This window comes from Cornus florida, unplaced genomic scaffold (assembly GCF_030987335.1).
Source record: "Cornus florida cultivar Cherokee Brave unplaced genomic scaffold, ASM3098733v1 CherokeeBrave_3.0.0_Hap2_Chr05, whole genome shotgun sequence".
NCBI classification, from domain to species: Eukaryota; Viridiplantae; Streptophyta; class Magnoliopsida; order Cornales; family Cornaceae; genus Cornus; species Cornus florida.
This window is the reverse complement of record NW_026775575.1, coordinates 74,432,252-74,447,987: the sequence shown is the minus strand read 5'-3', so window position 1 is coordinate 74,447,987 and position 15,736 is coordinate 74,432,252. Positions and strand designations below refer to the sequence as shown.

General features: G+C 32.7%; 2 protein-coding genes across 2 annotated transcripts; one reads left to right on the top strand and one right to left on the bottom strand.

Moving 5' to 3' along the window:
- Positions 1-2,161: 2,161 nt before the first annotated feature.
- Positions 2,162-5,003, top strand: LOC132309483 (uncharacterized). The gene is made up of 3 exons (XM_059807787.1): positions 2,162-2,453; positions 2,682-2,765; positions 4,471-5,003. Exons 1-3 carry the CDS (start codon positions 2,162-2,164, stop codon positions 5,001-5,003), a joined length of 909 nt encoding a protein of 302 aa, XP_059663770.1.
- Positions 5,004-8,092: 3,089 nt separating this feature from the next.
- LOC132309482 (3-ketoacyl-CoA synthase 20-like) lies at positions 8,093-10,130 on the bottom strand. The gene is made up of 2 exons (XM_059807786.1): positions 9,534-10,130; positions 8,093-8,869 (listed from the first exon to the last, which is right to left on the bottom strand). The coding sequence occupies exons 1-2, from the start codon at positions 10,128-10,130 to the stop codon at positions 8,093-8,095; spliced, it is 1,374 nt and encodes a 457-aa protein (XP_059663769.1).
- Positions 10,131-15,736: the final 5,606 nt, after the last annotated feature.

Here is a 15,736-nt window from a genome sequence, read left to right as displayed (position 1 = left end):
CTAGGGTTTCAGTTACTTTAAATTTGGGATTTTTTATTTATTTTTATTTTTGGGGAGAATTGAAACTTAGGCTTTTATACTTGAGAGAGTTTGGGTCTCAAGTGTTATGCTGAATCGCTAATTGCTATATGTAGTTATATCTTTGGAAATTAATTTGTGTAGTTTGAATGCTTTGTTGGTCATTAAGGATGAACAGAAGACTAAATAAAAAAATAAAATAAAAAGAAATAAATGGGTTTGAGTCTTTATCACGTATGTATAATATATCCATTGAAATTCATTTTTGTAATGGCCATGATTCAGGTGGCTCCAACGGGGGATGATGGAAGCTAGAAACTACTCTACCTCTTCATCTTCATCTTAACACACGCCACGCGGTGGAAACTCCATTTACAAATTACTGGTGATTTTTAACTTTCATCATTCTAGTTCTGGTATGCTTTATAGGAGTGATGCATGGTTGGTTTTCATTTTCTTTCTAATAACATAAATTAATTTCAAGCAAAATAAAACCCTTTTTTTTTCAGGAACATATTTGGTTTTAATTTGGTACGTACAGCTTTAATCCTTTTCTTTTTTCTTCAATAATATATTTTTTTACTTTTTTAATCTTAGTGGAGATTTTTAAAAATAAAAATAACTTCAACATTCTGTTTATAATAATATTTGGTAATTGGTATAACAAAACCTAGCTAACACAATCAAAATTTTCTGCATTTTCTATTGTTGATGTGTCTGAAGTTTTGTTCTCATCTTTTGTTTAACATTTATATCTCTCACCATCTATATAAATAAGTCTAGGAATGTATGACATTGTTTTGAAGCTCCTTAATTTATATGAATATACTGTATACATACTTTTTTCTGTAAATAAAGTTTGTATGTGTGTGAGTAAAAGTGAGTTGAAATAAAATTTTAATAAAAGTTTCTCATTTCTTTGACAATACACAGACCTCAATAATTTTTTTTTTTCTTTTTCCTGCTGTCAGCTCTAAAGGTGATAGGAAATTAGGCATGCCCTTTATTTTTGTTTGTTGAAGCACTACAAGGTAGGAATTTTTCACCCTCAAGATGAAAATTTTGTTTTCGTTTTATAAACGGAAAGATGATAAATCAGAAATTGGTGCAACTTCTACGAGTACAAGTACCCGTCCTAAGACTACAAACTCTAATAAGCAGCAACAAGAACCTCCTTAAAAAATTCCTAGAGTTGAGTAAACAGAGGTTGATGATATATGTTTTATACGAGATCCTGGCTTGCGTCTTCAAATATAGAAACACCCCGTTAATGAACGTGATGAGCTTCAACGAAATTATATCTTAAGGGGACCTTATCAACCAAATCTCCTTGTGTTTCCTTCCACTCAAGATAGAACTCAATCTCGTTGATTTCAATGTACTTGGATTGTGCATTCTCCTAAGGAAAATAAAGCATATTGTTTGCTATGTTTTCTCTTTGAAACTAATCCACCATCTTGTCTTGTTTTTACTGTCGAGGGGTTTAATAGTTAGAAAAGAGTTAATGATGGATCTAGGTGTGCTCTTTTGTAACATGTGGGAGGTCTTACTTCATTTCACATGTGTGCCGTAAGAGCTTTAGATGCTTTAATGAATCATTTGCAACGTATTCTTGCAACATATTGATAGAGTGTTGAATGTATCGTCTAAAAATGTGGTGGAAAAGAATCGATTACGCCTTAAGACAACAATTGAAAGTGTTCGATGGCTTGCATTCTAAACATGTGCATTTAAAAGTCACGATCAATCCGTTGAATCTTTGAATCGTGGCAACTTTATTGAATTCATAAAGTATTCAACAAAGTTAAATGATAAAGTTGTTGAAGTTAACTTAGAGAATGCACCAAAAAATGCAAAGTACCTCTCGCCAATGGTTCAAAAAGAGGTTTTACATATTCTTGGCAATAGGGTGAGATGTAAGATTCGTGAAGAATTTGGGAATGCAAAATTTTGTATTTTGGTTGAGGAAGAACAAGATTTGTCTAATACAAAGCAAATGGTCATTGTATTGAGATTTGTTAATAAGAATGGTTTGCTTAGAGAACAATTTTTGGGAGTTGTATGCATTAAAGACACCACTGCCTTAACTCTTAAAAAAGAAATATGAGATGTCATTACTCTTTATGATCTCCAAAATGATAACATGCGAGTCCAAGGGTATGATAGAGCGAGCAATATGCGTGGGGCATGGAATGGATTACAAGCGTTGTTTCTTAAAAAATGTTCATATGCATATTATGTACACTGTTTTGTTCACCAACTACAACTAGCATCAGTTGTTGCATCCAAAGATGTGCAAGATATATGGCTATTCTTTTCAAAGTTGAATTCTATTGTCAATCTTGTCAGTGCTTCTCCTAAGCGTCATAGCGAGTTACAATCAACTCAAGTGATTTTATCCGCTAATAAGTTGGCTACTGGTGAACTTAAGAGTGGTAAAGGAGCTAATCAAATTAAGACTTTGCAACGTACAAGTGCCACTCAATGGAGCTCTCATTTTGGTTATGTTAGTAGCTTGATAGACTTATTTGGTCCATCTCATGTAATTATTGAAAATCTTTCAAAGAATGAACCAACTAATTCTAGATATACGTGGGGAAGCAAAAGGTGTTTATCTTTCAATGCTATCATTTGAATTTGTATTTATCTTGTATTTGTTTCAGAGATGATGAGAATTACTGATATACTTTGTCAAGCATTGCAACGAAAAACTCAAGACATTGCAAATGCTATGAACCTTGTTTCAAGTATGAATGCACTCCTATAAAATTTGAGAAAAAATGGGTGGCATACTTTCTTTCAAAATGTGGAATCATTTTGTAAAGAGCATGACATTGTAGTACCTGATATGAGTGTAATACCCCAATATTTTGAAAGATTTATTAATTGAGATTAATTAATTTTATATTTTTAAAATGATTTATTTGATTTAATTGGGTTTAATTAATTTTATTTTATATTATTTTATATGATTTGTTTTTATCTAGTTGAGTGCTTAAACTAATTGTCTTGTTTTAATTATATTATTACTTCCGTAAGTATTAATGGATTAATAGATAGTGGATTTTGGTTAAGGAGTCCTTGAGTTACAAGATTCCCAAGTTGTAAATTTTGGAGAATTATTAATGAAACTTTTATTTAATAGATTCCCTTTAGCGAGTTATTTATTCTTTCTATTTCTTTTTGTACTCTGTGCTTGTTTGAAATACTTTAATTGTTTGGATATCCCCTAATTTTACCCCGATATTTTGAAAGATTTATTAATTGGGATTAATTAATTTTATTTTTTTAAATGATTTATTTGATTTAATTGGGTTTAATTAATTTTATTTTATATTATTTTATATGATTTGTTTTTATCTAGTTGAGTGCTTAAACTAATTGTCTTGTTTTAATTATATTATTACTTCCGTAAGTATTAATGGATTAATAGATAGTAGATTTTGGTTAAGGGGTCTTTGAGTTGCAGGATTCCCGAGTTGTAAATTTTGGAGAATTATTAATGAAACTTTTATTTAATAGATTCCCTTCAGCGAGTTATTTATTCTCTTTATTTATTTTTGTACTATGTGCTTGTTTGAAATACTTTAATTGTTTTGATATCCCCTAATTTTACCCCGATATTTTGAAAGATTTATTAATTTGGATTAATTAATTTTATTTTTTAAAATGATTTATTTGATTTAATTGGGTTTAATTAATTTTATTTTATATTATTTTATATGATTTGTTTTTATCTAGTTGAGTGCTTAAACTAATTACCTTGTTTTAATTATATTATTACTTCCGTAAGTATTAATGGATTAATAGATAGTTGATTTTGGTTAAGGGAACATTGAGTTACAGGATTCCCGAGTTGTAAATTTTGGAGAATTATTAATGAAACTTTCAGCGAGTTATTTATTCTTTTTATTTCTTTTTGTACTCCGTGCTTGTTTGAAATACTTTAATTGTTTTGATATCCTCTGATTTTGTGTACGGACTCGCTGAAGGGAATCTATTAAATAAAAGTTTCATTAATAATTCTCCAAAATTTACAACTCGGGAATCCTGTAACTCAAGGACCCCTTAACCAAAATCCAATATCTATTAATCCATTAATACTTACGGAAGTAATAATATAATTAAAACAAGACAATTAGTTTAAGCACTCAACTAGATAAAAACAAATCATATAAAATAATATAAAATAAAATTAATTAAACCCAATTAAATCAAATAAATCATTTTTAAAAAATAAAATTAATTAATCCCAATTAATAAATCTTTCAAAATATCGGGTTATTACAATGAGTGCTTCTTATATAGTGGGTACAAGTCGTTCTTGTTAAAAAAAATGATAATATTACGTTTAATCATCACTATTAAGTTGATATTTTCAAAATTTTCAATTAATGGAGTTAAATCAGAGATTCTCTGAAAGTATAGTGGAACTACTGATTCTTGGCACAGGTTTGGATCCTAAAGATGCTTATAAATCATTTAAAGTTAATGCCATTTGCAATCTTGTAGGGAAATTTTATTCTAAGGATTTTCAAGATGAGATGCGTGCTTTGAGAATCCAATTGGAGAATTATAAGATTAATATACTCCATCATCCGAGTTTTCAAACTTTGTCTACCATTTCTGATTTATACAAAATGCTAGCTAAAACAAGAAAGATTGAAACTTATTATTTGATTGATAAATTGATTCGTCTCATATTGACTCTTCCTGTTTCTACAGCAACGATAGAACGAGCTTTTTCGGCAATGAAGCGTGTCAAAACTAAACTTCGCAACAAGATGGCTGATGAATTTCTTGCAGATTGCATGATTTTCAACATTGAAAGAGAACTTGTTGAAGATATTGATATAGATTCGGTAGTTAATGAATTTGACTCTCTTAAAGATCGGAGGGTTCTTTTCAATTATTTCGGTTCATCTTCAGTAGGTAAGAGAATGCTACATATGTTTTTGTATCCATCTATGATGTACTTGATTTGATATAGGAGAACATCATCATGTTTTTTTTTTTTTTAGCTTCGCTCCTGTCTTTTGTTCTAGTAAATCAGTTATACAACATGCTACATCATAATGCATCACGTTATGTATAATAATAATATCACACTTATGCAATATATTTACATCGAAGATGCAGTACACATGTAACATATTGTATTGTGTTACAACAATACAACACTATATTAAATCAAAAAATTATCACAATTTACACGGCTATTGTATTCTCAATTTAAAGTTATTGCACTAATGATTTAAAATTGTTGTGTTGTCGATGACAAACAGATATGTGACAAAAACACATAAAAGTGGATTCTGATTCTAAGTAAAAAAAAAAAAAAAACATATATGGAAGTCATTGGGTCTCTGGTGGGTGCTCTCTGATTAATTCTTGTTGAAAGGCAAGTGAGTCTTCTACACTAGATCATCAACTGTGGTTTTCAAAACTTGTTCTAGTTATTTCTTAATTTTGTAAAACGTTTACCGTTTAATTTCCAAGTCTTTCTAGAGTGACCTAGGATTCTAAAACTCTTGATAAACAAAATCCTAATTGAGAAAGAAGATTTCTGATTGCCCAATCATATGTCTGATTGTTGTGGAAAATTCTCATTTTAATAATTTTAAGCATAGACAAGAAAAGAAGAAAGGCAGGAAAGTGTGTTTCTCGCGGCCTTGAGTCCGGAGTCACAAATTTTACTTTAAAAAAAAAAAAATCAATTGTAATGTAATTTTATTTATAATCTATAGTCATAGTATACCTTAAAAAATCCAAAATTTGGGGGGGAAAATTGTAACCTAAATCAATTTTTTTTTTTTTAGAAATTGTTTTAATTTTTGAAAAAACATTTTGAGTATTGAAATATATATATCATTATTAAATTTATGAAAGATTCAGAAACAAAATAGTTTTAACTAAACAAAATTTTGCATGTTTTAAGAAAACAAAGAAATTACTTTAGCAACTTATACGATAAGTATGTTGAGTTTGTGGCTCAAAATTTATGTGCAGAAAACTTAGTTTCTTTTTTCGTTTTCGAAGGCTAAAATTTGTAGAGAAAATTGTATCACATTATGTTTCTATTTTAGAGTTGTGATCATTATAGTAACTCCTTGTAGGCAAGTTGGGGAATACTTGTCCAATAAGAAATTGGGTTTCAAGATTATATTAATAGAGATAGGTGTAAGGGGTTTAGAGAGAGAAAAGATGTAAGGGTTTTAAGGGTGAGTGTTGTGAGGAGAATGGAGAGTATATTTAATTCCCGAATGTATACATGTAGTCTCAAAAGAAATGATGAGTGAGTGAGTGCGGTTTTGACATGTGGTTGTATATTCTCTTCCTTAATTTCATAATAGTGAAATCTCTCTCTCTCTCCCATGAAATCTCTATCTACAAAATATAAAAACACAAATACCCCCAAGAATAAAAATGTTAATCAAACATAATCGTACAAATACCTCAATGCGTTAAAAGTCAAAAACACATAAAAGTGAATACAAGTGCAAGACATTAATGATGATATGAGGGCAAAACATGCAAGTATGGAATGAATGAAGTGCCGAGGGTCATCCCCGAGCACTTAACTCGGTCTTGGGCCCGCATGACTTTAAGAAAAAAAGAAAGAAAATAAAAATAAAATAAACGCAGAAGAAGGAAAAAGATGACACGGTCATCACATCGCACATGCTGTTTTATTAGTATATGTATAGGTTTAGTGTAACAAATGAGATCTTGTCCCACATCGGATCCGGATGAGAGAGTGATTGGGTATATATGGGTTGGGTGCTAGCCCCACTTAATAGTTTAGACTTTTGTGTCGGATCGTGAAGCACCCACTCGTTACAGTTGGTATCAGAGTCAAATTCAATCTTTGATCCAGTATCATGCTAAGTGCCCTACCCGGAGGCGTCTGAGTGTGCAAGGTGGCCCGACCGCAAAGATAGCGTTGCAAGTTCGGGTGAGGGAGAATGTAACAAGGGAGCTTGTCCCACATCTAGTTTAAGCTTTTGGGTTGGATTGCAAAGCACTCACCTGTTACAGTTAAAAAGTACGAGAACGATACCACATGGGCACGACGATGCGTTAAATATTTAAAAAATAAGACACGAACGCTAAAAGAATATGACGATAAAATAATAATTAATTTTATTATATATGAAAAATATTAAATTTTTTATTAATTTCTCCTTTATCCATAATCCATTTAAATTAAGCTTACAAATAAAGATAACATAAGTAATAACAAATAAAGATATACTTTTATATAAAAAGGTATAATTTTAGCCTTGTTACCAAACAATGGATAAAAGAGGATAAGATTATGGTAAATTACACTAACACCCCTTGAGGTTAGGTTATATCTCACTTAGATGAATATTTTAGTTTTAACTTTCACTCACACCCCAAATTGTATTTTGGGTTCTGACATATGTAAATTGACCCATTTATCCTAATTTTTAAATACAATTTAGTATAAAATTTCTACAAACTAAAATGACAGATATACCCCCATATAATACTAGTATTCCAAATCACTCTTTTTTTTCCTCTCTCCTCTCTCTCTATCTATCTATCTATCTGCATGCATAAAAAAAATAAAAAAAATAAAAATAAAAATGACTCTTTTTATTTATTTAGGAAAAATGACTCTTTTTTAATTAATTAATTAATTTATGACTTTTTTTAACATTAATTAATTAATACAATACACATCAAAAACATATATAACAAACCTTAAATAAATACAGACAATAATTATTCTATAGACATCACACATATCACTTTTTTATATTATATTATTAATCACAGACAATGACCCACATTATCGTGGTTACTACATTCTCCATATATGGAGTACAAGTGTATTAATATATGTTGGGGGAGTGTGGAATGTGCACACGAAACACAATACTCTCTCCACAACAGCAGATATTATCCAAAGCTGGTTTCCGCTGGGATGATACAAAACTATAAAATACCACAAATGCTAGAAATACTTCCCTACCTAGTACTCTAGTAGGAACATGAACTATTGAATCATGCCTTTTTGGACGATTCAAAATGGTAAGGGAATGACTCAACTTGAACTTGCTTGTGCAAGTCCACGTACAGGAAACTCGTCAATCTCAGCTCTCCATGGATTCATCTCCTCAGGATCAACGGTCCTCATTGCACGCCACACCACACTACAACACTTGAACCCGGACCCAAAAGCAATCTGCCACACACGATCACCCCTCTTAATCCTCCCTTTTGCCTCGGCATAAGCGAGCTCATACCACACTGAACTACTTGAAGTATTCCCAAACCTATAGAGAGTCATTCTAGAAGCTTCCATATCTTTATCACTCAACCCCAAGTTTCTCTGCACTTCATCCAGTACTGGTTTGGCGCCAACATGTGCGAAAAAGTGATCAAACGCCTTCTTGAAATCCGGAACGTACGGCTTGATCTCTGCCACGTGGAGCTGTCTTACTAGGTAGTTTGTGAAGTAGAGGATTTGTTCAGATACGGGAAGGACCAGGCGTCCCAGTGTGGTCATGTTGGATTCAACGGCTTTGATAGCCGAGGCCACGAGATCTCTGGTGACAGTGATGCCCAAGTGTCCTTCCTGATCTTCTTCATGTAGAATGCAGTTGTATGAACGGTCGCACTGGGAAGTGTTGATTTGGACGGTGTGGATGAGCTGGTACTTTGATGAGGGTCGATCGGACGGTCGGTTTGAGAGGAGGGTCGCGGCCCTACCAACCCGGAAGACACAGTTGATTAGGAGCATAGAGGGGTCGCTACCAAAGTAACAGTTTTGGGTGATGTTCTCTGTACTTACCACCAGAGCATAGGTGTTACGGTGTACCTGTTGATCACACAATCAAAACTCAGGCTATATATATATATATATATATATATATATATATAAGTCTATAAATATAAAATGAGCTATTGTAAATTAATGTTTTGTAACTTGGATCACGCTACTCCAAAGCTATATATATCATATTATCAGTAAGTTTGAACTTCGATACTTATTGGGCTTAGTTGATTCATATTCTGATTGTTTCTTTTTCTATTGATTCTTTTTCTATCAAGTTGTATGACTCAGTAGATCTATCTATATAGATCTTGTTTATAGATTAACTAAAATGTGCAAAAGGTCAATTTGTTTTTATACCGGAATAAGTGCAACTTTAATATTTAGATCATCAGTATATGTGCATATAAATATGTATGCACGTATATGTATCATCCACTAGGCACATAGAATTGTGGGAACAAATACAAATTACTTACCAACATGTAGCTGTTGACTAACTTGCTCGGACCTATATATATATATATATTTATGCAAGTATATATTTATGTATATATTAGATGTATGTACTAATGTACTTACTTATTTGTGTATCATGGCCTCCCACACAGATATATTTTGGTATTTATCTTCTTCTTTTTTCGGTATTTTTCTTGGGATGAGGACTGTTGAAAACTTCAAAAACAAGACCAAAGATGGAGATACCAACCTGAAGGAGCTGTTTGGCAAGAGTGATTGCTATAAGTCCAGCAGTGCACCCCATTCCCGAAAGATTAAAGCTCAAAAGATTGTCCCTAAGCTTGTATCGGTTCACTACCATGCTAGAAAGAGATGGCACCACATTAAAAATACAGCAATTCACCACTAATATCCCTATATCCACGCATTTCACTCCTGTCTTCGCTAATAGCTCATCTATGGCCCCAAACATCATCATCTCTGCCTCTTTTCTAGCCTCTTCCAAGCAAACGTTCGGAGGATCACTCATAAAGGCCTCCGGCAAGTATGTCGAGTCACCAAGTCCCGACCTCTCCATTGTTTTCTTCATGAACGCCACAGTCTCCTCCGATAAATTTAAATAGCGCGTGGCTCGCTCTAAGGTCACTTCTCTAGGGCATGAAAGGGCCAACGGGGGTTTGTGACACGCAAAATCAACCAAGTAAACGTTGAGAGATGGCTTTGTCGTGAAAAGATGTGATAGGAGGAGAATCATTAGGGTTAGGCACAAGAATGGTGCAATGAAGGTGAGGTTATGGAGGTTCATGACCTCTAAGAGATCATTGAAAGTTAGGTTGATGATGGACATGTTTGGAGTAATGGAATAGGTAGAAAACTATCAATCATTACAAGCCTGTTTACGTCGGGAGTCTTGTTGTACTTCAACCCTTTGGACAGGGTTTGAGGATTCACTTTTTTGTTTCAATTTTGTGAAAGAGAAAATGGACTATGAACGGAAGATTTGGAGAGACTACCCTAAACCCTCATAATGGCCTAACCCTAATAGCTAGGATATGACTGAGCTTCTTTGGAGTTCACAAAGTGTTGAGATTGGTGTGTGATATATATACAGGTAGGATACAGCTGAATGGAAATGGAAGCAGCTGGCTTATTACTAGGGTTAGTGATTATGACAATGAAAAGTTTAAGGGCAGAATTCAGGATTTTTTATTTTTTTAATTATTTACCGAAAAATAAAAAGGTTGGAAGGGCTCAATGAATATACTACGTTTGTTCTCAACTACAAATAAGGTCTAATTAATTTTCGAAAAGTACACATTGGTTCTCCTTGTAAAAGAATGAAAGACACGTTTCTGATTATAGAGAGACTTTTTGAAAAACTTTCATAAATTTGATGTACAATCAATATTTGAATAGTAGTACTTAAAAGGTTTATATATAGTTTAATAAAATATAATGTCATTGCATTTTTGGGTGTCTAGGAATTCGGTAAAGTTAAGGAAAAATGATAAGAGAAAATTACATATAAATGGAGTCAAAGTTCCATATTTACTTAGAAGCTGAGTCAAAGTTCCATATTTCTCTAAAATGGATTGCTGAGGTAGCACATGGTTTTTTACTGTTTAGAAATTGTGGTGCCTAAAATACCCTTCCGCGAAGGTACTACTTTTTCTTCGAAGATACTACTTTTTTGAACTGAAGGTACTACTTTTTGGTGTCCAGGTATCATATTTTTTAAACACGGTACTACTTTTTCTCTGAAAGTACTACTTTTTTGAACTGAATGTACTACTTTTTTGTTAGGGAAGGGCATTTTAGGCACCATAATTTTCTAAATAGTAAAAAACCTTGTGCCACCTCAGCAATCCATTTTAGAGAAATATGGAACTTTGACTCAGCCTCTAAGTAAATATGGAACTTTAACTCCATTTATATGTAATTTTCCCAAATGATAAACATACCATGAAAAACGTGCAATGGTGAATTTAGGGTTTAAAATCCGAAACAGTAAATCTTTGAATTTTAGTCCAAACCTGCATGATCTTTATATAGCTATTAAAACGAGTGAGCGAATTGCATGAGAAAGACGAATGCTACTAAGAGTCCGTGGATGATTCACTTGGTATAAAGGAACATATTCAATGCCAATTTTGGTTGTTTCTCTTGGTGTAAATGAGCGAGTCAATCTCTTGTAATAATTGGGTCAAAATATGAACAAATGGAAATAAAATTCATTTTCGGCCGTCCCCAAAAAAAAATTAAGAAAGCGTAGGTAAATTGGTAATAGTGTAGGTTTACTAAACGGACGTAATTAAAGCCACCCCTCAGGATAGTTAAGAGAAATTTTTTGCTAAAAATATTCATAAGAGGGATTTTTTTGTAAACGATTAAAAATCAAGGGAGTTTTTTTTGCCATTCGCCCTTATTTATTTATTTCATAATATAAATATTTATACATAACCATGAATGTCAATTATGGGGGCGAACCCAATGACCTAATGGTAATTGCATTTCTGGGCGTCTAGGAATTGGATTACATTTTTTCTTTAAGTTGCTAGGTAAAATTAAGGGAAAATGATAAACATATCATGAAAAACGTGGCAACTTTGCTATGTTTTTCTTTTTTCTTTTTAATTTTTATTTCCTTCTTTGAATTGACGTGGAAAAGAGACAGAAGATATAGGCTTAATTAAGAAATAAGAACACATCTCTCTATATATGTCTGGGAGTAAAAGTATATGATACCTAAAAAGAAAAAAATAATAATAAATTTATATACTCCAAAATGTGCAAGGATAATTAAAAAATTAATAAATAAACCAACCTCAAAATCACTAGTTGTACATATTGAATTTATATACTCCAAAATGTGAAAGGATAATAAAAAAATTAATAAATAAACCAACCTCAGGAATATTATTAATACAAACTTAGAAAATTCTCATTTGCAATAATCAAAAAGTAATAAATGAAACCTGTTTTTATATTAGTAACTTAGAACTACTTTCAATTAAGTTCTCTAAATAAAAATTTAATTGATAATTAGATTAAACAAAATAAATAAGAGAATTATGCACTTCAATATATGGGTCTTCATATTTTTATAACCGGTGACCGGTGTATATCTATGATTTTCACGAGTCAAAATAGAAAATAATATTTGATTTATTTAGGTTTTTTCAGTACCTTTTTAGAGATTGACATCTTTTATTAAAGAAAAAATAGTTGAAAGAGAGCCTGAAACGTTATTAGGAAAAGAGTGGATTGGATGCTAACGATTAAAAGTATGGGACAGTTTTAGAATTCTAAAATTTTACATACAAAAATAAGAATATAAAAATTTGGGGGAGGCAATTTTTTATAATTATATATATTAAAAAATCAAATATTAAAAAATTGAGGGGGTACGGCGGCAATTGTCCCCCAAGGCTTAGCTAGATCCGTCCTTGGACTTAGACCTAATTTATGGCAGTGCTTGTGAGTTACAAACAAGAACAAATTCAAAAACCTCACTCAAAATTAAAGTTTGAATATGTGAAACAAAACCAAAGATACATACACATGTATATTACACATTACAAACGAATACCCGTGGTTCTCATCTCCCCTTTGAAGCAATTTCTTGATTAAAAGGTACTGTATTTTTCCCAACTTCCCTTTTGGCGAGAAGATGTTTGGTGCTCCGTGTATGCCATGTTATTAGTACACCGACTAATAAAAATCACAAATTTTTGAAAACTGCTATCAACTAATTGCTATATTGATATTGATCGACGGGACATACCAGGTCATTGGTATGCTCGGCATACTCAATATCTACTTCTTTTGGTAGCTAAGGTTAATGTGTCCTATCTCAGAATTAATCTTGCAACAGGAAATAACACTAATATTAAACTAAGGACCTGTAACACCCCCACATTTTCCACGCATAAGTTGATCAGGCTTATACACGAAAAACGAGGGATATCAAAAAAAACAATTGGCAATATACAAGCATGGAATACAAAATGATGATAATAAAAGAATTTAGACCGGAAAGGAACACTAAATAATACAACATCCATCCATCCTTTATTTAATACAGTACTTCATTACAACTTGGAAATCCTACGTCAGGGATCCCTAAATATAACCCTGAGAGTTCAACGTCAAAAGTAAATAAAAACTGAAACTGAAATACTACATAAAACTTCTACCCTGCACTGGATCGTAGGAGTAGATGAGTTCGGATGATGGTCCCACACTGCTAACCTCAGCCTTGAAACGGATACTGACCGTATCCTGAAATAACAACAATGGTGGGTCAACCCCACGAGCAAGTCCTCTCTACTATGACCCAAATCAGAGAATCAAATAAATTAATCATTATGAATCGGATGAGTACTATATCTGTATACATCCTACGGGAACTATCCGATGTATAACATGACCTCAACCAGAATAGACGGTGATCACTTAGACTCACACTAGGTGGTTAAGTGTCGCCTTTCCCTACCCGGGAAATCAGCTATTATACATGGTGCACGGTACTGACAACACAGACTATAACGAACTACACAGTGATAACACCTCGCAAAGTACTGATGAATATACTGAGCATATAAATTAGGCAACACATGCCAACAATATTAATAAAGATACCGAGAATGTCAATTTAGGCAACACATGCCAATAATATTAATAAATATACCAAGTATGTCAGTTAGGCAACACATGCTAATAATATTAAACCACATACCCCGACAGCCACACATCTGTCTATCGCAACGAATGCATAAGGTATAAATGAGTCTAAACTTATTAGCCAGCTCATATGGTTCTATATGGCAACACATCCATATAATATAAATGCGACATAATTAAACAGTCCATTTATTTCCTGAAATGTACACAGCATAATAATCATGATTTATATACGATTAACAGTATAAACATCCCGTAAGATATCATGGATAATTTATCTGACTAAAACCATGGCCTTATTTAATTTAACAGTAATGTTTGATACCATTTAATACGATAATAACACTATTTATATTTAACAATGTCGTTAAATAAACCACATTAGTATCCGTACTGAGAACGAGCCAATAAATGCTTAGAAAAGATTAATCGGTCATAAGAATAAGTAACGGGTGTTTAAAATAATAATTTCGTGGCCCGTTAAACCCGTAATTACCAACACAGTACCTAAAAATCCAAGTTTAAGGTTCTGGAATTTACAAAACAGGCCCTAGGGGTATTCTGGTAATTTCCAGCAGCTGTAGGGACCCCACACGCGCCCTCACGCGCCTCCCAGAGCCTCCCCACGCGCAGCCCAACCTTCCCCACTCTCCCACGCGCCTCCACGCGCGTCTGGCATCAGCCACGCGCGCGCACGCGCTGCCACGCGCGTACTAAGGGTGCCTTGCTGACGTGTCACTTCCTGGTTGGTTGGCTGCATCCGGACTCCGTACTCGCGTCACACCGGATCATCTCACCCTATCTTCCCTCCATCCAACGCCCACAGATCCGGGTGTACCGCGGTATCATGGACCGCGATGCACCGGATCAATCAGACTCCACTAATGGCCAGGATGCGCGCGTACACCCTCCTATGGTGCGCCGCGTTGCACCGGATCACTCCGGTCGTCTCCCCCACTGCCGGCGACCGGAAAACTCGCCGGAAGGTCGCCGGAAATTGCAGAAAATGCCCGGAAAAATCTAGAAAATTCTAGAAAAATCCCTAAAGTCTTATTTAATTATTTTTAGCCATTATTAATTTCATAGGACATTAAATAAATATATACCATCCTATATAATTAAAATTCCATTAATTTAATAAAATAAAATTAATAATTTATCAACCTCCTAACCTTGGCTCTATGCATAAAAATAGGCTAAACAATTAATTTATTAATTCAAAGGGGAAAAGTAGATAATAACTTGCCTTTTTGGATTTAAAATAAATCCGCCGGTCTGCGCGTAGTCGGGTAAAATTGCCTACACCGGTCCAAGCTTCTTTCTCTTTCTCTTTTCCTTTCACTCTTATAAAATAGCTTTCTAGAATTTATACTTTGCTTCTAACTCCCTTTATTTTTTTTTTTCTAAGGCAAGCTAGTTAATTTATAGACAAAATATATAATATAAATATTATAAATATCTAATTTATAATAACTTCTCACCCATTTCTCATATTCCTACCTATATGGCTTTAATTCCAACCATAACCATTGATGCAATCCTATCCTAATCTCTAATTTCATCATGACTTTGGTTTAATACTATTATTATTATTATAAATATTATTATTATTATTACTAATATTATTATTAATAAACTTTTATTATTATTATTATTATAATATTATTATTATTATTATTAAACTAATATAATTATTATTATTGTTATTACAAAATAATATATTATATCATCATAATACTTTATAACACAAATATAATATTCTAATTAACT